The sequence below is a fragment of the Triplophysa rosa genome, linkage group LG4 (assembly GCF_024868665.1).
Source record: "Triplophysa rosa linkage group LG4, Trosa_1v2, whole genome shotgun sequence".
In the NCBI taxonomy this organism is placed as follows: domain Eukaryota; kingdom Metazoa; phylum Chordata; class Actinopteri; order Cypriniformes; family Nemacheilidae; genus Triplophysa; species Triplophysa rosa.
The window spans coordinates 21,468,894-21,495,339 of record NC_079893.1 but is presented as its reverse complement, the minus strand read 5'-3'; the positions used below and the strand labels follow the sequence as shown (position 1 = coordinate 21,495,339).

The following is a 26,446-nucleotide window of genomic DNA, read 5'->3' as shown; positions in this document are numbered from 1 at the left end:
CTGGATGAAAAGGCATCTGAAAAGCTAAAACTAATTCCTCTTAGTGACAATACGGTGTCACGTCGAATTGGGGATATTGCGCAAAATTTGGAAAACCAGCTTATAGAGAGACTGAAGTCAGCAAAAGATTTTGCTATTCAGCTGGACGAAAGCACTGATGTTTCATCAAGTGCTACGTTACTGGTTTATGTTCGTTACATTTGGCAAGGAGAATTTGTCGAAGATCTTTTGTGCTGCCTAACGCTACCTTCTAGCACGTCAGGAGCTCGTATTTTTGAAGAGTTAAATGCTTTCATGACTAAATGCGGTCTGGATTGGGCTAACTGCAAAGGCATCACCAGCGACGGAGCGGCCAACATGACTGGAAAACATAGCGGAGTTGTCAGAAGAATTAAGGATGCAGCAGGACAGAACATTGTTTGGAATCATTGTTTCATTCATCGCGAAGCTTTAGCATCAAAAGGAATACCACCGGAACTTGAAGTAGTGATGAAAGACATTGTCAAAGTTGTGAACTTTATTAAAGGCAGTGCTCTTAATAGCCGACTTTTCGAGGCCTTGTGTACTGAAATGGGAGCCGAGCACAAACATTTACTCTTTCATACAGATGTGAGATGGTTGTCAAAGGGAAGGGTGGTCAGCCGAGTGTACGAGTTGAGGGATGAAATACATGCTTTTCTTGCTGAGAAACGGTCACCTCTCGCAAGCTCATTCCGCGATGAGAAATGGCTTTTAACCCTGTCTTATCTTGCCGACATATTTTCTGTTCTAAACAAACTGAATCTAAAACTGCAAGGACGGGAGGACAATATTTTCAGACACTGCGAACAAAATCAGGCTTTCCAGAAATCACTCGAACTCTGGCAGCTGCGACTCAAAACTGCAAGCTACTATATGTTTCCGACAATGATGAGACACATTGAAGAAAATGATGTTTGCAAGAAATCGGTCGCAAGTCTAACACGTCTCATTCAGTCACATCTGGATGCACTGACGGCAGTTTCTGTCGCTACTTTCCCAAGGAGAAGTTTGGTGAATTAAAAGACAAGGAGTGGGTGAAAAATCCCTTTGACTTTGAAACACCAGAATCAATTGCTAAACTGAATTTAACCTCTGAAGAAGAATCAGAAATGCTTCAGCTTACTTGTGACAGCACGTTGAAAACTCGTCACAAAACAGTAAAATTGTCTTCGTTCTGGATAGGACTTTCCACGGAATATCCCATGCTGAGCAAAGCAAGCATTTTATTGCTACTACCCTTCACAACCACCTATATGTGTGAAACAGGATTTTCCGTTTTGACCAAAATGAAGACGAGACAGCGAAACAAACTAGATGCTTCTCCGGACATGCGTGTTGCCCTTTCGTCCTGCGAACCAGTTTAGGAACAGATTATGCAGAATAAGCAGGCCCACCCTTCTCATTAAGTAAGTTGTATAAACACACAGACACGCGCACACACACATACTCATTAGATACTCCAGTCTCGCTCCGCGATATACATATATACTGAAACGCGCACACACGTAATTATATATTATATTATATATAGACAGAGAGAGGTGGGTCGCCTAATCTTTTTATTTTTTTTAAGGGTAGCTCTTTAAAAAGTTTGAAAACCACTGGATTAAAGGACCAGTGCATCCAAAAATTTAAATTCTTTCATCATTTACACACCCTTATGTCATTCCAAACCTGTTTGACCTTTGTTCGTCTGAAGAACACAAAATAAGATGGGATGCTGCTGGTAACTAAATATCATTAGTCCCCACTGACTTCCATTTTATGGACATTTCTCAAAATATCTTCTTTTCAACAGAAGAAAGTCATACACAAGTTGTAAATGACATTAGGGTAAATAAATATTTTTTATTCTTGAGTAAATGACCCCTTAACACCCTTTAATACCAGTTAGCCATATGACATTGTCATTTTATATAAAGACAGAACATTTCCTGTGGTGCTCACAGATGCAGATCTTTGAGGTTATAGGAAGTTAAAGTTTCACTTCTAGTTCAGCTGTGCACTGAGATATGATGTGGCCCCTGATCTCCAATCTGTTCAAGTGCCAATCGCCCAACTGTTCTAAGTCACTCGCACTTTCCCCACCTATAGAAACCCCAGAGAGTTCGGGTGCCCCTTGTCCTTATTTTCATCTCTTTTTTTTTCATTTTTTGATTGGCTGTCCAAGTTGCCCATTTTTTTGAAAAGGCATTCAGGTGTGCCGACTGTTGTCACAGCGCAGCTCAATAATGCATTAGCGTCCAGAGCCACTGTATCTGGAGGACAGCAGAGGCGTGAGCAGCAGTTCTGGGCCAATTCTGCTCACTTATTCACCTCACTAGGGAGACATGAGGCTACCGAGGCCCAGGGCAAGGTCACACACACATACACACAAAAAGAGTCCAGACAAAGAGGATGAACTGCCGTGGAACACATTATGCTGTGCAAGGTAGTGCATGTAGATGCATTGGCTGTTGTGTGCTGCATACCAAGACCATCAGAAGAAACAGAGATTACAGAGTGTTTGTTGAAGCCAGTCTCCCTAAATATGTTTTTCTCACGCTCATGAGCCCTGAACGATTGAGACGAGGGATTTAGGGTTTTTCGGTTCATGGCAAGGCATGACTGTTGAAAGTAATTGGAAATCAGTAGGCTGCACAAATCAACATGAAGTTCCGCTCGGCGAGTGGGTGAACGCATGACGTACGGCAGATGCGAAAGTAGTTTGCTGCTTTTTTTGCCGGAGATGTTCACAGTCAAAAGCTCGCTAAAGAAACTTGCTAAAAATACTCTTCATGTTAAAACTTTGACATAAACTGTTAAAACAACAGTTTCAGTGGCTGGAGAACACAACAAGGTTTTTGGGGCCTGTAATGGAAGGGAATGTCCAGACAGTGGTCTTTTCTTAGAGCTCAGGGGAACCCTTTATCGCCAATTATTTATAGGAATGAAGAGAGCGCACGCGGTTAGAGCTGGGGTTTATTTTAAATTGAGCTGGATTGGAGGAACTGGGAGAGGGCGATTGACAAATGGAACAAAATGAAAAAGAAAAGCAAGGTCACAAAATGCTCTGCCTTGCTAGTTTATTCTTAAAAACATATTTTTCTGAGGATATAAAAAGATGTTTGCTTCATTTCCTTGTTTACTAGAAGTCCCTTGCTTACACTTTCCTTGCAGTGCCATAGTGTTTTCAAATTCTTTGACTTCATCATGTACTTGACTGAATGCAATAAATCGTTACCTTAGAATTATAAGGTTTTTTTTGGTCAAAACTGAGTTATTCACATATTATTCTGTTACATTATGCCATGTTAGTTTTTCGAATTATAATTTGGTTCTATAAGGTTATATCTGCGAGCCAATCAGCACTTTAAAATGCACACAAGAGGACCAATCAGGATCAGCTTTCTTTGTCATGTGACCGGGCTCCTCAGTGACAGTGGGAAATATCTGAGGAAACAGTGCAACGTAAAACAACATTTAAAAGAAACCTCATGGTTGACTGTTTTATTGATACTCTTGTCAAGGAGAGCAGCTCAAACTACAGCATTTTTTTGTTTTGTTTTAGGTTTTGTTGAGGAGCTTATTTTTATATTTATAGACACAACACTATAGCCAGCAGTGCTAGCTTCCTAATTCCTGTGGTTACAAACACTCTCATAATGCCATTAATGCCTTAACTCTTACGATATTAAGCCCTAAATGCCAAATAGTCAACAATATCTTAATTAGAACAATTAACATTATCATGTTATTTCAGCCATACTTGTCTCTAAAAAAGTAATTTTACCTGTCCCACCTTCTGTGGATAAAACATTTAGATAAAACAATCAGCATCGCCTTTTATGCTTAACAACAAAAAAGCGTCTTAAAATATAAAATAAGTGTACATGTAAATGTAACTTTTCTTACACATTATTACAACACTAATTACATGTTTTAACAAAAATACTAAGTAAATTGTTTGTGTTACTTGAAAATGTATTGCTTTAATGAATGTTTTGCAGATAGAACCTGATAATTCTAAGCTTATCTTAGAATTATTTCCATTTTTCACATGGCTCTCACTGTTTTTGCATCGGTTCTTTCCTGAAGAACATCTCCGGCAGTTGAAATGATAAAGCTTGCTGCTAGCAACGGCAAAGTCACGGGTTTGATTCCCAGGGAACGTGCACGCTGATAAAATGCATGCGCTGGATGAACCGTGACTCACTTTGAATCAAGGCATCTGCCAAATACGTACAGCAACTGCAACATTCATTGCCACAATCCTCACCATCATTTTAGATGTTGTTGAAGAATTAGCCGACTAGCTATGCAGAGAATGTTTATTAGCCTAATCCTTAAGAAATTAAAAAGAAACAATAAAAATAGGATTTTTCAACAGGGGGACCGTGTCCCACAAGGGAGGCCCCAGCTGACATCCAAGGGAGGCTCATTGAAATACCTTAAAAAACTAAACAACAATATATTCCTTATTATTTGGCCATTTTTATAATGAATAAACATTTTTGCAATTAATGCCAATCTCTAAAATATTTTATTGGGTATGAGTTTTTGTGAGTGGGAGGGGGCTGTTGAATATAATTGAATACAATGGGGGGCCTTGAAGTCAAAAAGGTTGAGGTTGAGAAGTAAATATCGCAGAATCAGACCAAATCAGCTTGAATCTCTCTCTTGCTGTCAAACGGCAGGGAGATACTCCAAAACAGGCCTAAAAACTGTATTTACCCCCTAACAGCCTTTGACAGCAATGGCTACAGGCATGAACGTCAAGCAGCTGCCTGAAAAGTCTGCTGATTGCATTATTTAAAGTGATTTGAGTGTATTGAAGAGGCAGCTGCGAGTGAGAGAGAGCGAGTATATGTTTATTGCATTGCATGTAGTGAGATGGCGTACAGTTGACAGCTTGCCTGCCCATCTCACCGCCCTGTCAAGTGGGGGTCACGGCGAGGATGACCCCCGAAGATGCGGGTAGGGACCCGATTTATTCTCTAGCTCCCTCTACCCTCTCTGTTGTGGCTGGTGGGGTGGCTTCCAAACTCCAATGAGGCTATTTTATTGTGCAATACATCAGGCTGGGTGACAGGCGGCCGGCGCGGGTAGACCGGCTGGAGAGGCCGCCGTATGAAGCTATCAGGCTGACAGTCAAATTACTATCATTTCGCCTCAGGAAAGAAGATATTTACTGTGCATAAATTTCCCCCAAGCAGGTTCCACAGCCGCACGCTGCACAGCCCTAACATTTTACCATCAATTTACGACATGGATGCAGAGTGAGCCAATAAGTGAAAAGGGCGGAATGTTGGAGGCTAATGGACTTTTTGGGCAGGCGCATCTGAAGCGATTGAATCCAAAGGGCTGCTTTGCGTTACCTCAGTCTGTTCACGGAAGGACACAGACAGCGTGGCACATTACGGCAAGCATCAGCCTTTCAATTAATTCTGATGGGAAATTAATTACATTTGTAAATGATTACTTGTCATTTCTGACACATCACAGCAGGGGATTGAAAAAAGAGAAGACGGGGTTCCCTGGGGGGATTCATTAAGGCATGATGTCTATGAGGTACATCTTTCAGCAGTGATTAAAAAGGTCCAATAAAAAAGCACAAGATGGGATATCAGTCCATGCTTATTAACCCCCCCCACACACATGCACTATGATAGACAGAGCTGAATTACAGATGGAAATAGCATGCCCATCTCTCCATGCATATTCCCAAGACCCCATTCTGGTGATGTTCTGGCACGGGAAAGCAGAATGATAATGGATGACCCAAATAGCCTGTCTGGCTGGATCAGCTTGAGTAATAAATGTACAACACTGCTTGTGTTTATTTATGGATTAGGAATCAGCGATGCAAAGAATGGTCGTGTTGTGATGTATATTAGAAAGCACAGTTTTAGGTGAGGATCGGTCGCCTGCCTGTCTTCGGTGAAAAATATGTTACATCTCAGCCGGCAGCGTTGCTCATAAATCAACAAAGATTTCTGCATATAGATTCTTGTCATATGCGTGTACACACGCCTCCACGTTTTCTTGCATCCATGCTCCGTCTCACGCAGGATGTATTGAAGATCGTTCCGGAGTGTAACACAAAGCAACTAAGTGTGGAAAAGTTATGTGACCACTTACGGGCTAACAAAGAGATACAAAGTGTAACAACTAAAAACAGCATGGAAAGTTGTTAAGATTGTACAGATGAGGTGACTGACTGGCTCATTGATTCATTAATTGGTTAATGATCCGGTCTGCTAACAGAAAAGTATTTAGTAAGAAAGAAAACAAGAGGATGCTCTGGGGAGACTGTGTGTAAAATAAATGCGCTGCAAGTTGCTTTTAACAGAAGCCGTTGCTAAATGACAAGTTAGTGATGATTAGTGATGATCAAGTAGCTAAATAGAATTTCAAAACTGAAAAGTTATAAAACACAAGAAGTTATTCGTTCCCATTAGTCCCCTGTTGTCTTTTCAATTGAACATTTTGTGAGGCTTGATCATTTCAATACAAATTTCAATGATGCAATTATAGAATTTGCCCAACCCTGGTATTTTTATTACTCAGTAATATTGATCTTATTCACCCACCTCTCCCCATGCGGCTGGTGGTGGCTCCACAGGTGGGTAGTATTTGGGCAGGTCCCAGGCTACATTGTTCATGTACCATTTGAAGTCTTTACACTTAAGGTGTTTGCGTAGCTCCTTCTGAGCAGTCAGGTCTCCGGTGGAGAGGTGACGGTACTCGGGCCGGCGCTGGTAAATGTACTCTGTGTACTCGTCCATCCACGTCTCTGCCACTCGCTTCAGGTTCTGAGAAATGAATTGATGGAAATGTATTTCAAATCGGCATTAAGAGTATGTTACACAGCAACTACACATTCATTTGAATGACATTTACTTCAGACACATTATATATACAGTATATGCATATGTCTATTTATTAATCATACTTGCAATCATGGCTATATATCAGCACACGGTGAAGAACTGAAACCTCTTGCCAACAGCTTAAGGTAGCCAGGCTATAATTTACAGCCATGATGCTCTCCTGCATATTTGATATTCTTTTTAATTTTAAACATTTAGGGTCATTTACTTATTATGTTTTCATATTTCTTCCACATTTTAAAATAATAACACTATGGAATAACACAAATGTAACTAAAGGAATTATGTTGTACTGTAACTAAAGAATCCAAAATAAATCATATATTTTGGAATCTTTAAAACAGCATCCTTTGCCTAGAATTTAGACAGCGACAACATAGACAGCATGCATGGTTCACTTTGCTCATTTAGTTGCAATAGGGACCAATTCCCACTATTAACTAGTTGCTTTTTAGCATGCCTATTGTTAGCATATTGGTTGTTTATTAGTACATATAAAGCACATATTCTGCACGGCCATATTCTACATCCCTAATCCTACCCAATACCTAAATTTAACAACTACCTTACTAACTATTAATAAGTACCAAATTAGGAGTTTATTGAAGCAAATGTTGTAGTTAATGATTTGATAATAGTGAGAACTGGACCTTAAATTAAGTGTGACCAAATGTTTTCGTAAAAATGGTACCAAAAGAAAAATCGGTGATATGGATGAATAACACCCCACACCCACAAGGGTTCAGTAAAAATGAGCTAATAAAATATTTCAAATTCACATTTCATGTCCAGTTTATTCTCATGTGGCAAGTAGCCTCCACTTCGCGACGGGTCCTGATCACACTGTAGGTCTCATTACTGCGATAACAACCGGCTGCCTGTACATTATCCCTTACTCAATGCACCATGAATTGACATGCATATTTGTATTGACATTAACTAACATTAACAAGGATTAATGCGTACTCAAAAATTATATTGCTCATTTTTAGTTTATGTTAGCTAATGCGTTTACTTCTGTTAACAAATACAACCTTATTGTAAAGTGTTACAGAGTTTTTCTTCATTATTCATTCCAAACATTATTCATGTGCTGTATATATCAGTATTCCTCACTGCATTACTTTATGTTCTTGTCATGCACAATAGATTGTATGATAGTCACACACTAAGTGGGGACAATCTACATACTCATCACAATGCTTGCAGGCCTTCCTGTCTGAATGGAGTTAATGCACTGAATTTATGCAGAACATTTTTATTACCGATGTGCTCCGATTCCCACACACAGGACTGAGAATAATGCATAAGCATCCTGAATATGGAGTGAAGAGTGATACCTGTGCTTTGAGCTACTAGGCATCTTTTACTATCCATGCAGAATATGAATAAGAGTGTCTGAGGAACACTAGGAATGTAGAGCACTATAAACCAGCAGAATTAGGCCACGGTAGAGGAAGACTCCATCCTTTCTCATGTGGTGGAAGGATAGTAGAAGTTCTACTCACTCTTGCTAGGCTGGTCCCTGAGGGCACCTTGTAGGGGACATACTTCCTGTAGATGTGGCCCACCCTTGAGCAAGGCACATCGTACATGCTGCCTCCACACATCCAAACCTGAAAGTCCATGTACACACAAAAATATACATGCATTACAACTACATCACAATATATACAGAGTTGTCCCCATCCTATGACACGAAAAGCTTCGTGCATCACATCTTCATGAGCTCCTACTTTTTCATTCAGGGTAGGTCTTAGTGGGAATATGTGGACGGACTACCAAAAAGCACTGCTACGCTTCCACATTATTTTCATACCAGAAACAAGCAACGTCCTCACCGTGGGCTCCAATTATGAACCGACCGGCGTGTTCACCAACAGAAAGAAAAGCAGTAGAAAGACTTTTCAGACAGCTTCTCCACTTTTGCTTTCTTAACCAAAAGAACAGAGAGATAAAAAGAAGGCAAGGTCTTCTCTGTGCTTCCCTTCTGCCATCTAGAGTCCATCTCTCTCTTTTTGTTTCGCTAACACTGAGACTTTGATGTGCCTGTTCGTATCGAGTATCGGCTCAAGCCGGGTGGAGTGTGGGCCCTCTGACACCCAGAGGGAGGTGAGACGGCTATGGAGAAAGGGATTCTAGTCTGATAAGTTGAGTCCAATAGATTCTCTCTTCCGTTCCTCATCCTCGGTCACCCACTGGGCCTGAGAGAGCTGTCTGCAGATATCAAACCGCACAGATGTATCTCTCCTGCCAGGCGGCGGGTTAGTGGTCAAACTGACTTCACACACCCTATCGTTACGGGGAGAGAATCGTCGGAAGCAAAAAGTGAGCGAGAAAAATTCCCTGCGGATATCTCATCTGAGGATAAATGAGAAAGTCATGTAACTAATGAAGTTTTAGGAATAATTTCACATTTTTCACCCGCTCTTATATCATTAGGCATGGAGAGATGCAGCCGTGGCAGGACTTGCATTGCATTTTGAAAGCTGCCTACATCGAACAGATGGATGGAATTTGGACGGAGTATGGCAGGCGACCAATCGATGGGACGGAGCCAGGACTAATCAGTCCAGGCTTTTATTTCAGGTTGTAGTTGCATGTCGGAGTCTAATGGAGACACTGTATTACAATACCAGATTTCTCATCAGGGGTATGCGATGCTACTTTAATTCCTTTTTGATCTGTAACCAAGCACTGTCAAGGCCAATAGTGCTGATATCGACAACAATACTGACACTTTTCTTGTTAAAAGTGGTTTCTAAAGGATAAAGTAGCACAGATATGCAGTAGCTATTAAACATTTTATGTGAAAGCTCTAGTTTTTACTAATCTAATTATGAAATAATGAGCATCAAAGTTTGATTTCAACTATTAATTTCACTATGATTTCAATTTTTGACGTAGCCTTACTTAATAACTTAATATTTTCACAGAACGTTCTTTACATTATGTAGGATACTTTTATGTAAAAAAATGAAAAAAATGAAATTGTCTCTTTCTTTATTATACAGTTACAGACCATACAAAATTTTCACATAAATAAATCGATAATAATAAATGACCTATTTAGCTTTGTTGTTATTCACTGTGAAATAACTCCAGATGGTGCTTTTTCTTTCAGTCATGACCTCTGGCAAGCACTGCTTTTACTCTTTGACTGCATTTCTACATATGTTTGGATAAAAAATGAGAATAAATCAATCCCTTCCTTCAAAACGTTTTGCATTTTATTATGTTCCACTTTGAAGACAAATTAACGCAAGACCAATACTTTTACGCATGGGTTGATTCTCTGGATACAACTTTAGTATTGAAAGTATTGATACCTCAAGCTCGTTCCACCCATTAATGTCTCAAACACAAATCTTTATTCTGTGTGCTTTTAGATTTTACAACTAAAATATTTCAAGGTCAACTGTGAACGTAATGGTAAACAAAATACTGCCATTAATCAAAATGATAAATGGATAGATTAGGATAAACGGTAAAAAAATCAAGAGAAAAAACAAACAGATGGTTCAGCCTCGAAACTATTTTTGCGGTTACCATGGTTTCCAGCGTTCCAAAAGAGGACAGTGTTCCAATAACAAAGTTCAGTGCCAGCGCAAGTGAGAGCCTAATGAAAAAGAGTGGGGTGGCAGGTATGTCAGAACTGATAAACAGAACACTTCCTCACATCCATCGCAGCAGTTTTGGCCCGGTAATCAAAACCGAATGACTTCAGAGCCACAGCCAATCACTGCATCACACAATCTAATTAGTTTCAGCAGTCCATCCAGTCCAAAGCCGCACACACACACTCACACCTCCACTATCTTCGCCTTATTTCGGGCGACGGGTGTGTTATTGGCTCGGAGGCTTTGCTGGGAACGCGGGGAACAAAATAACCTCTCCCGTCCAATCTCATTCTGGCTTTGTTGTTGAAAAGAATGAGAAAAGATTGTCTACACAGACAGACGGAGCACTTCACATTAAGCAGAAGAAAGTGAATCTCGTATAGCTATAGTTATCTATTCGTAATGTATCAGGAGCTACGAGCTGTTCTATTGTACATGGTTTAGAGGGGGTTTCATGAAATCCATTTTATGGCCCGGATTACACAAAGCACCAGAGCGAGACACTGTATTTTGAGTTACCATTATTGTGTTATCTTTGATTACTTCTGTTTGAAAGACCAACAAGAAGCAGCCTTGTAGGAACGTCTCAGAAATAATGTATTATTTGGGAACTGTGCGCAAGATTCGGTGCAGATGCATTAACTCACCTTGAAGGATATTTCAAACTGTTCGCCTCCCCAGATCTCGAGGCCTGTGTCATACCCACCCAGCTCCCAGAACCACTGCCGGTTTATGGCAAACAAGCCTCCAGCCATCACAGGAGACCTGCAGGAAGCAAAAAATCATGTTCAGCATTTCTCGTACAATCCGCACAGAATTTTTTTAACAAGGTCTTCATTGAACCTTTGTAAATTAAGGTCAAAGAATAGCTACATCAGGCAAGTGTAAAAATTCAGTGTATCCAATAAAAAAAACACTAACACTTTACAATAAGGTCACATCAGTTGACATATTAGATGTAAAATAACAATCAACATTTAACCTTTAAAATTTTTAAATCATTAAACAAGATCACCAAATTGAAACTTATTTTTACCAAAACTCCTTACGAAATGTCATTAGTTTTTATCGTTTCTCATTTGTAATGTGTTAAATTAAACAAATCAATGTCAGAATTGTACGATAAAACATATATAGCAATGAGTGGATTAATCTACAAAATACTAGCTATTTACAAGGCAGGTCTTTTTTATTTTAAGTATAAAGGTTAATGTGAAAATTATGAACAAAATGAAACACACATACTTTTTACAACAATACAATTATTGCAAAAAAACCTGAATGTTTTGTCTGAACACTCTTAAACTAACAAATTTGTTTTGATATAATTTCTAAATAAAACAATGAACACCATGGATGGGCACTGTTTACAAATAAGTAAATCTTAGGTTGGAAATCTACAAAAAATGTGAATCCGGTACATTTGTCAATATTAATATGCATGAATAGATTGACACATATACGTCATCTTAAATAAATACATAAATAAAAAGAAAACTTCTAGATTTAACTGAGGAATTTTTTTTTCTTGTTTTTTCAGCATTGTTAATTTACAATTCTTAAATATCTACATGGATTATCACAAAACAAACTCAGAACTGAAAAAGTTACATTCCAATATATAGCTATACGTTAACATTTTCAACGTTTCACATTTTAAGCATTTAAGCACCCAATTAATCACAATAGGTGATACGAAATGATCACAATATAACATAATCAATAAAACAACTGACACCGCTCTCAGCTGCAAAGTGACAGCATGTCATTTTTATTCCAGTAAATGGAGGTTTGCACCCTAAATAGGGCACTTAATGCAATGTATGTCTTCGCTAATAAATTTGTTCCTATAACACATAATCTAATATACTGTATACTGTATATGGTGTTATCAGAGTTATTTTCAGCTGCCACTGCATCAGTGCGCTGTGCTTGCAAAACTAGTCGTTCAAAGGGTTAAAAGCTAATGAATGCATTGCATGTTACAATATTGTCTATTGTCAGATGGTTTGTGTGTCCCACGGGCATCCCTGCTGAACATTACAAAAGTGGACAGAATGTAATCCAAGGAATCATGATGGCATGAATTAAAAAGATCACTTTCATGCATATCCCTAGGATTTTATGTTGAAAGGTGAATCCTATTCTCCATCTGCAAACACTTCCTGTTGGTTAAATCAGACTTAACCTGTGAGCTGAATAATATTTTCTGGACATGTTGAGGTTCACCGTTCAGTCGAGGTAACTCATGTCAGTAACGTTGTCATTTTTTGCCAATTCATCGCAGAACGGATTGCCGCTGAGCAGATGTCAACCGAACATTCACATGAGTCGCCGTTGTCCCATCTCTCCGCCATGTGCTATTTTCATTAATGTGTATTGTGCTTCCAAAACTTGTCTTTAGTCATTATATCACACGTACTTATGGGATTTAAGACTGCCAATGAGGTTTCAGAGTGGGACATTGATGGATTTAATGGATCCCTCCATTTGTTCAGTGGTGTCTGAATCCCAAGTCTTGGCTAAAGCAGACAGGAAGAGGGTACAAAGTGTCTGTTGGTTTAAGTAGTGCAATCTTTTAATAGAGCATGTGGGATGATATATGGTAATGCCGGGTTTGGAACGACAGGATGTTTTTGGGATTATGGTTGTGCATATATTGCACTTACAAACTGGAGAGGACAGAGAGGTTCGGGTGGAGAGAGGATTTGCGGTGGATTTACTTATTCAGCATTAGAGCCTTTGGGGGGGGGGGGGGGGAAAAGCTGAGATGATCTAGGGGAGGATGCTCACTCACCATTGGTGACAGCTGTACAGGTGGCAGAGCGAGTTCATTTAAAAATACTTTGTGGAGCTATACTTTGTCCCAAAAATGTACTTTGGTGTTGTGTAAAAATACTGAATAAAAAGACCAATATTAAAAAAATCCAAGATGTGCAAATGAAGTTTTTATGTGGTACAGGTGCAAAGTACAATGGAAACACCTTTAGGGAAAATACAAGTCAATAACTGACTGTCACCAAAATGATTTTCATCAACGCATCTGAAAGTGTTTGCTAGGAAACATGAACTTTGTCTGCTTGCTGTAAACCGTATGAAATTATTAAAAGAACCACAGCGGCTTTCTCAGTCTTTATAACTTCCATTTCTATTTGTGAATGCAAAGAAAGGCTGCTTTATTCACAAACAAATATTCTGAGTTTTCAGACAAAATAAATTTACAGTTTAGAAAATATCGCTACATAGGCCCAGACCAAACTGATTTATTTTCTGTAAAAACAAAATGTGGTGGGATTGCCAAGTTCAGCTTATTTTGAGAAAACCTTGTGGTCAGCATTTAACAAAGATGAAAACTGCAAAGTGTTCTGGGTTCTGTGTCCTCCAGGGAGGACTAAGTGGGCTTAAGCTAAACGGGGCCAAAACATGACGGCTGGCTGAAAGTGAGAGCATGGAGAAGAGAAAGAGTAAGTAAGAACGAAAAAAGAGAGGAACAAGAAAAGCTATAAACAATAATTGGAGAAACGGGTTTGCGTAAAGACGGCCAAACTGGATGAGCAGCAAGGCGCCAAAATCAATTTACTCTCAAGTAATGCTCTCTGGCCTGCTTCCTTTCCATTTAATAAGGTGCTGAAATATAACAGTCTACTCAATTAAGGCAGCTAATAGAGGAACAAGCACTTCTTTGGTGAAATTACCATGTTGCTTTTTTCCCTCCAACACGCTGACCAATAACACCGGCTCCTGCAGATATTGTGGCTCGGTGGAACATGGCGTTTTGGAATGGATGGTTGTGATTTGGCTGTTGCAGATGGACTGCGTGGGTGTGCGGCCAGCTCATCGGCTCCGTGGTTTGTCGATGGTTTGTAGGCTTATTTGATCAGCTGGGCACCCGGCTATAGGCTCAGGCAGAATGAAACAGAATCACTTAGACACCGGCAGAAATAGGCATGGGGATGATTGGAGTGGCCGATCAACAGGCTCCGGGGCGCTCCGATGACATGACAAGTTTCTCTGACGGCTCGAGTCACAGCTAGGGTCCTTTATTATATTTGCACGCTTGTCGTGCGCTCATGCATGCACAATGACACGGGCCATTTAGGATTTGTCTGTTTTTTGTCCGTCTTTCGTTCTCACACGGAGGGGAGCCGATTATGTCAGGGGTGGCTTTTCTGGCAACACCGGGCAGGAGAGAAAGGTATAATGCAAGGTAAATCTGAGGGTGTAGGAATGGCTGGTGGTGGCTGTATTGATTGGCTATTTAAGACACAGATCTGAGGAGAGAGTGGAAGTCAATGTAGAGGAGCGTTTGTGTGTGTGATGGAACGGCAGGTGAATGAAGCAGAGAAGCTTCTCATCAGGAGTGTTCTGCACCACTGGAGCATATGACCAGGTCAAATACTTCACTACAGAGGAAGAGCGAGATAAGGAAGAGGAGAAGGATAAAAAAGGAAGAGATAAAGAAAGAGGGGAGTCCTCTTACATGTAGACCTCCGGGTATATGAATCCCCTATAAATCTGACAAGATGAGCCCATCATGTGAAGAATGTGCTTCCAACAGCAGGTGCTAAATAAGACTTCTGTTGCTTTTACATACAGCTACACAGTAAAATCGCCAGTGTTAAAAAGGTCAAATTAACACTCACAGTGTATATATAATCCACACTCTCAAAGTGACGCAATAGTTCCCTTTCTGTCGGTCTCTCGACATTGTGTCGAACCGACAGAATGGGGTTTGTCTTGAGAACCTATCATCTTCTGAGTATTTAGAAAACACCAATGAAAATTGGCGAAAGAAATTTGCATGCCGGACTCCTCCCCGGATGTCCGGGTATAAGAGGGAAGCCGGCGTGCTCATTCATTCACCTTTTGTTCTTCAGAGCCAAAGCATCTGATGAGCGATTCACAGATCTTCACTGATCCAATCCTGCTGGAATCTACGACGTGGTGCAGTGGACGGTCCCTTCCTGCAGCGACTCTCCCCTGGGCTTCTCGGCAGTTCCGGAAGTGTCTGAGCAATTTTTTTCTAAAAGAGAAAATTTCTCCAGCGTGGCATGTCCCGCTGTTCTCTTGGGTGCGACGCACTCATTGAGGAAGGGGACGGACACGATGTCTGCCTCAGGTGTTTGGGTCTCCGGCACGCTGAGGCGGCCTTTGTGGATACGTCCTGCCCGCACTGCAGGCGGATGGCGATCCAGACGTTGCGGTCACGGGTGGCTGTATTCTTTATGGATAAAGCCACCACCCCATCTGCTACCCGATCCGTGACGACAGTGGCTACGGCCCTGTCGCCCGCTTCGGTTAGCACCGGGGGTGATATGGGGATCACTGTGAACGTTAACCCGCCAGCCGCAGGCTCACGGACCATTCACGCCCCGTCTCACTCGTCTGACCGTTCCTCAAAAGACGGTCCTACCCCGTCTTGTTCCTCTGTCACGTACTCGGAAGTGCGTGACGAAGATGAGATGTCGATCACAGCATCGGAGGGCGACCTTTTGGCATCCGACCCCGACGATTCCTCGGAGCTCCCTCCCCCGGGGGGTCGAGCCCAGGAAGAAGCGGACGTTGAGATGTCAACCATGCTTTTCTGGGCCGCCGCGAGCATTGGGCTGCAGTGCACGGCACCGCCTTTACCCCAGTGCTCGCGGCTGGATACGTGGTACCTGGGGTCTGAGCGCGGCTCCAAGCTGCGCCCAGCTCCGGTCCCGTTCTTCCCGGAAGTGCATGAGGAGCTGAGTAAGACTTGGAACGCTCCCCTCACAGCCCGTTCCAATCAGAAAAGCTCAGTCGCCCTTACTTCCCTCGATGGTGGGGCGGCCAGGGGCTATGTCGAGATTCCCCAGGTGGAGCGTGCTGTCGCGGTGCATCTGTGCCCGCAGACAGCGGCCACCTGGAGAGCTCGGCCTAGACTCCCATCCAAGGCGTGTAAGTTTTCGGCATCGCTGATTGCGGCATCGTGGGTCAGGCCGCCTCCTCCCTCCACACCATGGCCATCCTGCAGGTCCACCAGGCCAAGGCGTTCAAGGAGCTCCACGAGGGTAAGACCGACTCAGAGGTAATGCAGGAACTCTGTACCGCCACCGATCTCGCTCTACGGGCGACTACGGTGACGGCACGGGCCCTGGGTCGGGCGATGTCCACCATGGTGGTCCAGGAGAGGCACCTCTGGCTTAACCTTGCGCAGATGCGGGACGCCGAGAAGGTTCGCTTTCTTGACGCCCCCATCTCGCAGGGTGGGCTGCTTGGTGACACCGTTGAGGATTTCTCTCAGCAGTTCTCGACGGTGAAGAAGCAGACGGAGGCCATCAAGCATATCCTGCCCCACCGTGACTCGGCCGCCTCCAGGCCTTTGAGATCCCGAGCGGCGTCTGCTTCCCAGCAGCCCCGGCCCTCTTCGACTCCGGCTCCAGTGCCCCCTTCCCAGGCTGCCTCCCGGAAAAGGACGTCGAAGAGGAAACCGCCTCCCCGTCAGCAGCCGTCGCGGAAGCAGAAGCGGCCCTGACGGAGAGACCCCAGGGAGATCGAGGCTACCTTCATGCCCGAACCCAGCCACTCCATCGCTGGGTCGGATAGGGACGGTTCTTGCCCCGTCCTACCATCAGCTGGTCTCCCCTGGGGGGCCAGCGCCCACTTCCTCACAAAAAGAGTTTCCTCTCTCTCTGGGTTTTCACAGCCGTTCCCACCCTCTGGTCGACGGTGGACGGCAACTCGACGTTGCGTTGCGGAGAAACGCAATGTCGAGTATAAACACCAGCCCTCAGCACTCTCAGACAGACAGTGCGTTGAGCTGGACAGTTGCCAGGCAGGAAAAACAGCAGAGCCGATCTCCTCCCCGGGGGACCTCCCCCGGCAAGGAATCCGTACTGCTAGCACCGAACCACCCCCCGGGGGGGCGATGAAGCAGATCAAACCTCTAGTCCCCCCGTCTCGGTTTCTTGGAGCTTGGCTTCAGCTTCCCAGACTGTCAGGCTGGCTGAGGAAGACGATCCGTCTCGGCTACGCGATTCAGTTCGCTACACGTCCGCCCAAGTTCCGGGGCGTCCTTTTTACCTCAGTCAAAGGCAGGGATGCTCCCGTACTTCGGGCAGAGGTCGCCTCCCTTCTGGTGAAGGGAGCGATCGAGCCCGTCCCACCAGCCGAGATGTCCAGCGGGTTTTACAGCCCGTACTTCATTGTCCCCAAGAAAGGCGGGGGGTTGCGCCCTATCTTGGATTTGCGTGTTCTGAACAAGCACCTACACAAGCTGCCTTTCAGTATGGTCACGCAGAAGCGCATCCTGACGTCCGTTAGGCGTCAGGACTGGTTCATGGCAATCGACCTGAAGGACGCATACTTTCATGTCTCGATCCTCCCTCGACACCGGCCGTTCCTACGGTTCGCGTTCGAGGGACGGGCATATCAGTACAGGGTCCTCCCCTTCGGTCTGTCCCTGTCTCCACGGGTCTTTACGAAGATCGTGGAAGCTGCCCTCCTTCCCCTCAGGGAAGGAGGTGTGTGGGTACTAAACTGTCTCGACGATTGGCTCATCTCGGCTCACTCGCGAGATCTGTTGTGTACACACAGGGACCTGGTGCTCCGGCACCTAGATCGGTTGGGGCTACAGGTCAACTGGGAAAAGAGCAAGCTCTCCCCCGCGCAGAGCATCTCCTTTCTCGGTATGGAACTCGACTCTGTCTCCATGACAGCGCGACTGACTACAGAGCGCGCCCAGTCAGTGTTACACTGCCTGAAGCACTTCAGGCAGCCAGCGGTCCCCCTGAAACAATTTCAGAGGCTCCTGGGGCACATGGCATCCTCGGCGGGGGTGGTCCCCCTCGGGTTGATGCACATGCGACCGCTCCAACACTGGCTACAGAGTCGGGTTCCCTGGAGAGCGTGGCACACCAGCAGCAGGCGTATGGTTATCACGCCTCTCTGCCGGCGCACCCTGACCCCCTGGTCGTCTATGGCCTTTCTACGGGCGGGGGTCCCCTTAGGGCAGGTGTCAAGACACGTCGTAGTAATGACAGATGCCTCCCTTCAGGGCTGGGGTGCCGTGTGCGCAGTGTCGGGGTGGTGGACGGGCCCCCGCCTGCGTTGGCATATCAACTGCCTAGAGTTGTGGGCTGTGCTACTTGCACTGAAGAGGTTCCAACCAATCATGCAGGGCAGGCACGTGCTGGTCCGGTCGGACAGCACAGCTGCCGTGGCGTATATCAACCACCAGGGTGGCGTTCGTTCACGGCAGCTAACACGACTTGCCCGACGCCTCCTCCTCTGGAGTCAGCAGGTGATCAGCTCCCTACGAGCCATACACATCCCGGGCGACCTGAACCAGACAGCAGACTGGCTCTCTCGTCAGTGGTCACCTCGCGGAGAGTGGCGACTCCACCCCCACGAGGATCAGCTCATATGGGAGCAGTTCGGCCAGGCGCAGGTGGACCTGTTTGCCTCCCCGGACTCCACCCATTGTCCGTTTTGGTACTCCCTCTCCGACGGTCTCCTCGGTACGGATGCCCTTGCGCACAGCTGGCCGTGGGACAAGCGGAAGTACGCCTTCCCCCCAGTGAGCCTCGTTGCACAGACCCTGTGCAAGGTCAGGGAAGAGGAGCATCAAGTGCTACTAGTTGCGCCTTACTGGCCCAACCGGACTTGGTTCTCAGAGCTGATGCTTTTGACAACAACTCCCCCCTGGCCGATTCCCCTGATGAAGGACCTTCTTTCTCAGGGGAAGGGCACGTTTTGGCATCCCAGGCCAGACCTCTGGGACCTCCATGTCTGGCCCCTGGACGGGACGAGGAGATCCTGAGCGACCTACCCCCGGCGGTGGTAGAGACTCTCACACAGGCTAGGACCCCGGCCACTAGGAGACTGTATGCCTTCAAGTGGCGCCTCTTCTCGTCCTGGTGCTCTTCTCACGGAGAAGACCCACAGAGATGCTCGATCAGGTACGTACTGTCCTTTCTCCAGGAGAGACTTGAGAAGAACCTCTCCCCTTCCACACTGAAAGTGTATGTTGCCGCTACAGCCGCACATCACGATCCAGTTGCTGGTAAGTCTCTAGGACAGCACGACCTGGTCACCAGGTTCCTGAGGGGCGCGAGACGGTTGAATCCGCCTCGCCTGCGCCACGTACCCTCTTGGGACCTCGAAGTGGTCCTGGAGGGCCTCCAGAGGCCCCCCTTCGAGCCCCTAGGAGAGGCCGATCTTTCTCGCCTGTCGATAAAGACGGCCCTCCTGGTGGCGCTCGCCTCCTTCAAGAGGGTAGGGGACCTACAAGCATTCTCTGTGTCCTCGGGTTGCCTAGAATTCGGGCCTTGAGACTCTCACGTTATCCTGAGACCACGGCCCGGCTACGTGCCCAAGGTTCCCACCACTTCCTTCCGGGACCAGGTGGTGAACTTGCAGGCACTGCCCTCTGGGGAGGAAGACCCAACCCCATCTGTGTTGTGTCCAGTATGCGCACTGCGCCTCTACCTGGACCGCATGCAGAGCCTAGAAGCTCTGAGCAGCTCTTTGTCTGTTTTGGAGGTCAGCAGAAGGGGAGGGCTGTCTCCAAACAGAGACTGGCGCACTGGATCGTGGATGCCATATCCTTGGCATACCGGTCGCAAGATCGCCCCTGCCCCTTAGGAGTTAGGGCACATTCCACTCGGGGTGTCGCCTCCTCGTGGGCACTGGCTCAGGGCGCCTCTCTGGCAGACATTTGCAGAGCTGCGAGTTGGGCTACGCCCAATACCTTCGCGAGGTTCTACAACCTCCACGTAGAACCGGTGTCAGCCCGCGTCCTGCAGGGCAACAGGTAGGACCGGCAACCGTTAGGGCGTATGCCTGCAGAAGCCCTTCCCCCTCCGGGGGGAGCAGCGGCTATACCACCTCACTTCTTTCCCCTCGGGTAAAGAACAGGCATTCCATCCATCACTAAGCACCCTTCCAGGGGGCAGGCTGGGCAAAGCAGCCCTGCCCCCTTAGGCCGGGATACAGTTGAGTTTTCCCACTTAGCTCTAATCGGACCTAGTGCTCCAGATGTGGTAACCCCCCTCCTTGGGCTGTTCCGTCTGTTGTATCCTCATGAATGGTTCCCACCTTGGCAACCCATGACCTCCCTAGGTGGACTCCCACCTCGCGGTTAACTCCTGCAGTCCGCACATTTTCCCATGAGTTCTCCCCTGATGGTGAGACCATGTGGTGTCTCCACTAATTCCTCCCTATGGTAGGTAGTGGTCTCTGCAGCGTTTTTCCCCCGGGGGGAATAATGCTTACCCAGTGGCCCTTACGGTGCCGGGCGGCTTTTCGCCATTTAGAGAACTAGGCCTCCGCCCGTGACGGCCGGTGGCAGGGGCTTTCCAACTTTGTGGTAAAGCTCTGGGTCCCCCTTCCTCTCCACTGGATGGTCATTCGCGTTAGCGTCTATGTCTGACTCGCCCAGGCCAGTCAATGTCGCTCCGCTAGAGATTGTGACGCGGCTCAGTGCTGTGGCGTCTTACATAGGAACCCCATTCTGTCGGTTCGACACAACGTCGAGAGACCGACAGAAAGGGAACGTCTTGGTTACGGATGTAACCTCGGTTCCCTGATGGAGGGAACGAGACGTTGTGTCCCTCATGCCACAACACTGGCCGCCCACCCCAGCGGTCGGGGGAGGATGCTTTAGGCTCCACAGACCAAAGGTGAATGAATGAGCACGCCGGCTTCCCTCTTATAGAGTCCGGCATGCAAATTTCATTCGCCAATTTTCATTGGCCTTTTCTAAATACTCAGAAGATGATAGGTTCTCAAGACAAACCCCATTCTGTCGGTTCGACACACCGTCTCGTTCCCTCCATCAGGGAACCGAGGTTACATCCGTAACCAAGACGTTTTTTATAGTAAAATGACACTCTTATCACTAAACCTTACCCTCACAAACCTGTTTAGAAAAATGAGCAAAACATGATGTTACCAATTTATGAGCTTTTCAAAATGTAAGAGCTACTTGAAGTGTTCTTCAAAAGTCTGATTTTAACATTATTTACTATAGTTGTAGATTCTAAAAAAGTTCCAAAAATGAACATAACGTAAAAAAACGTCATATAATGTAAATGTGTCAAAGAATATGCGAATAACTCAATTTTGACAAAAATGTCAGATAGAACCTTATAATTCCAAGCCGGTGACATTTGCAGAGTTTATAGTCCAGGAGAATGACTATAACATAGTACCACAAGAGATGATCAACAAATATTAATAACATATAAACTGAAACATAAAAACTATAATCGAAGTATTTCCTGCAAGCTGTTTGTTTTTCAAAGCTTTTTAAAGTGCATTACAATAAAACCAATATTCTGTAGGGTTATCAAAGAATTAATCGTCATTAATCACATCCAGAATAAAAAAATGTTTTTACATAATATACAGTATGTCTGTGCACTCGCATATTTATTTTGTATTTATAAACACACATAAACACAATAATGTTGTCCAATTAATACCTTAAAAGTTTGGTGTTTTGTCCATTTTGTAGCATACAGGTACACCTCACACATTAATAGTGTAATCTAACCTGAGGGGCATTAAAAGCAAATATTGTACAAATAAGCCCTCAGGACTTTACTTTCGGTCACTACTGTACATACACATTTCTCTATTTCAGGTGCTCTCTGCAGAAGCTTTCTTTGGAGGTCTTGAGAGACTTGCTTAGGTCTCGACCTCTCAGCCCTGTTCACATTCATTAGCATTCATCACCTTCTCACAACAGTACACTGCCACACCGCAGCTCTCATTACTATTCAACACAGCAACCTAAATACACCAACACATGCACAAGCACACACACACTCACAGAATGACTCCCTGAGGACATGCAAGGCCCGGTGTTGACAAGCCCTCTTGGTGGTCTGCTGATTCCACAGAGGCTAATAAAATCCAACACTAAGGGGTAATTGGTGGAGGCGATTCTGTAAACTCTTTCGCATTTGCCATTTTTAGAGAGTGTAGTTTCTTTTTGGTCTATTAAATTGCGTTATTCCTCAATTAAATACCGTAATCTTAGGAAACAGACCTCAATAGTGAGTGAGTGAGTGAGAGAGAGAGAGAGAGAGAGAGAGAGAGAGAGAGAGAGAGAGAGAGAGAGAGAGAGAGAGGTATTTACATACAAAGTATCACACAGAACCAGAGGTTTTTGCTCACTTGACTTCTACAACGGTAATTACTGTGAGAGAGAGAGAGAAACGTAGAGACAGAAAGTAATGCATTGTATTGAGTATTGTAGTCTAGCTTAATGTGCTGTCAATCCACATGGCTCTGCATGTACTCCGAGCTCTAAGTTAAAGAATTTATTTTCTTTTTGCTCCTCCTAATACATATAATCATTTGTTAAGGCTGGTTGATTTGTTCAGACAGCCAATCAGAGCAGACCCCTAAGAGCGGCTGGCATCGATCCTCATCTCTTGCCTCCTGACATACATTTAAATTAGCTATGTGAAAAACTACATTTTACAAAATCGACTAGTTGGTGGGTTGCCTGAATGATCAGCTGACTAAACGATCTTGAGGAAGCCCTGAATAATTAGAATGTCTTTGGGTTTACATGACCCTGATTACATACTGTACGATGTGCTCTTGCATTCAAAAACAGCTTGTTAAAGTGCAACTGAATGAAACAATCTTGTTATTATTATTTGTTGCTTACAAGGTTTATAAATAACCCTTAATTGATGAATCTGTTGTTGGGTGACTAGCTAACCTTAAAGATTCATTCCTAATTAAAAGCATAGCTGAAAAAAGATACAAATTTACATTGCCTAAATTGGACCCCCTCTTAAGCCCCCCTGTTCAATCATGGCAAAAGTGCCAGCCACGCAGATGCCAATAACAATTTGCATTCAAAGCCCGAGTAGCATAAATCCAATTAAGTTCCCCCAATATACAACATTTATGAAGCTTAAATGTCTTTGTGGAGCAATGAGGACACAGGCTATGGAGCTTTACCTTTCTCTCTGTCTCCCACCATCCCCGCTGTCCCTGTGATTTCCATAAATATAAATCCACTATTTACTCCCATCTCTGGCAAATTCAGCAGGGAGATTTCCATTCTGAGTAGAAAAGACCTCCATTTGGAAATGTCCAATCTTGGCTGAATAGGGGCGAAGGGGGGGGGGGGATGTGCGGCAGAATAATGACGGCTTTCTATGTCCTATTGTGCGGCTGAAAATTAAATGGTTAAAGTCACGCCAAACTGTTGGGGACTTAGAAGAGATTTGCAGTGAGAATTCATTTCCAATGTACTTTCTCGCAGTCAAGGTCGCAGTATGCACGAAGAGAGAAAGAAAGGCAGAGACGCAAAATCAGACAGTCACAGAAGGCGGAGAAAAGATGGAGTCTATTGTCATCTATCATGCTTTCTAGGAATCCCATTATACCTGGGGAGAACATTTCTACGTTGCGTGTTGAAGAATGCTACATGGCAATCAAGGGTATATGTATGAAAGGCCGAGGCTGTGAATCACCATTAAAGCATATGTGCACCATGAATCCATTATTCATTTCTCCTCAGAGAAAGGCAGAAGATAGGGGACAATGTGACCCCATTATAAAAAGCCATCTCTAATGAATAAAAGGCCAATAAGGTCTGTAATATATGGAAATAGGCTTTTGCAGTTGAAAGTGACCAGCTGAGTGCCCTCTCATCCTCACCAGAAGGGGGCAATGTAAGGACAAAGATTACATCTTTGTTTTGCAGCTGGAGTTACCTGTAGGATTCTCATGCTGGGTTATAATCCAATTTAACCTAGCCGCTTAACACATGTCACGAGATAGCAAAGTCAATCATTCACCTCTCTTGCATTAATGCCGACACGTTGGGTTTACTAGCTTTCTTCCTCTCTCAATCAGAAAGAAGAAGAGGAAGAAAGCTCTGACTGTTAAGTGGATCTGTCATTGCACAAATGAGCTGTGATCCAGATAGAGGGACCCCTTTCAACTTGTAACAGGCGGTAAGATCTATATTAAGGCTTCTTAGCCGCGTACACTTCACACATGAGAAGGCACCAGGCTAGGCTGCTCAGCCAGGAGTCGACGCGAGAGGCAATAATTAAAATAAAAGGAACGGGATTTTGAACCCTATAGAATTCCATGGAGCGGTTGCAGGAGAGGGCTCATTACGTATTCGTCACGTCGCAAAGTTTTTCGTTTCGTGAACTGAACGGATGCATTTCGGTTTCAGCTCTTATGTTTCTTTACCCTCATAAAAATGCCTGCGCCTTTTTCTTCAGAAGTAAAGTTAGCAAATTGGCGGAGAAAATGTCAACCCTCCAGGAACGCATCTCTGACGGAAACGCATTAGCCCACGCGAGAGGCTTGAGCGCGAGAGAGAAATAGACGTCAGCTTAACTTTGGCTTGTTAACTGCTCAAGGCGGATGTTATGGAGGGGCACTTTTTACAGGGAACTGAAAGGAAAAATGGGTGGAATACAGGGGATTTGCCTGATCTACTATACACAATGACCATATATGAATTGAACGGGACAGTAGATGTTTGTCGTAGTCTGCAATGCTCGTCAAAACAAGTCCTGGGTCTGCAGAATGGATTGAATTTATAAAACGCTTAGAAACATTGCAAGTTCAGTGTCACATTCATGAGAAATGTTTTTTAAGGTATATTCAGTAAACATTTTACTGTATGACAGTACAGAAAATGCCGATCTGGGTAAAATATAAACTGGTGACGTTTTAATAGGTAGAATAGCATGAAATGAAAATACTGGAGGAAAGAGCATTTCTCTCTTAAACTCTAGTAGCACTCAGAAATAGCATCCCGTCATCCAATTATTACTCTTAATCTTCCTCAGAGATGGGCGTATAATGAGAAATGTACTTAGACTGTATTACATAAGATGTAAATAATATTACTTTCTGTATTGATTTTGTGTGCATTTTTTGCCGACTTTGATTTTTCATAAGGATTTTTGTCAACTGACATTTCATTAAATTACTTAAATTTTAATATCTACTGTACAGGCAACGGATTTTAGTTTCAAAGCACAGAATTGAGTTATTTCTTAAGATCAAATACATAAAACATATTGAATGTTCAATATCACCCGGATTTTAATTAACATAATTCTCTGTATCCTACAGGGGCTGGCTTTTCGTTTATAACTTGATTATTGTACTTGTGTGTTTTTTAAATGGACTTGTAAATTAATGCTTGCGAGGAGCTTGTCCTTCTACACAATACAATGCCTTTAATTACAACAAGAGGACATACAAGCATCTGTTAACCACATTCCCATGATAATTCTTGCAACACTGTCCAACCTACAAATAATCTCCACCTTTATTTGCAGTACCCCTACAGTATATTAAAAAGACTTTCATTAATTAAATGGCCAAGCGGGAAATTCTGAGGCGAATTTACAAAACAGTTGCTCCACTTTTGTGTGCAGCATTTTAGAAAAGATTTTCATTCTTTTAAATGCAAAAGTGACTCCTGTGTCCTGTATAGCTCATTATAAAATGATTCAGACTTTGCACTATTTGTGTGATGCAGTTAAGTTATGCAAATTTCTTATCATTTATATATTTTATTGGATGTGGAAATGGTTATTTATCAAATTGGGTGAAAATAGTGCTGCCAGAGCATGCAAAGAACTGACGCTATTAGCAGGAGAAATTCATTCTTACCTAATTCCCTTCATTATATAGAAATTTCAAGCAAGCCACATTTGTTTATGTGTACTCCATCACTGTCAATAATCAGATGAACATTAAAATGTTTACTTCAATTTTGTATATACTGTATTTCAGCTGTTTTTATCAGACATATCTTTTTTCCCACTTGTGAATAGTTCATTGCCTCTCTAAATGTCAGCCACATGTTGTTCACAGAGCCTGTAGTTGTTAAGGCTGATATCCTGAAGGATGAATGTGTGGAAGAGCAGAACAGATAAAAACAGGTGTGTTCAATGTCTAATC

General features: G+C 44.0%; 1 protein-coding gene across 1 annotated transcript in view; it reads right to left on the bottom strand.

The window, feature by feature from the left end:
• The window catches only part of galntl6 (polypeptide N-acetylgalactosaminyltransferase like 6), a 202,968-nt gene that overhangs the window by 4,188 nt on the left and 172,334 nt on the right, over positions 1-26,446 (bottom strand). Inside the window, exons 8-10 of the mRNA XM_057331719.1 lie at positions 11,161-11,278; positions 8,402-8,509; positions 6,594-6,815 (exon numbers count right to left, since the gene is read on the bottom strand). Coding sequence (XP_057187702.1) covers positions 6,594-6,815; positions 8,402-8,509; positions 11,161-11,278 — 448 coding nt within the window. The remainder of the gene's footprint in view (positions 1-6,593; positions 6,816-8,401; positions 8,510-11,160; positions 11,279-26,446) is intronic.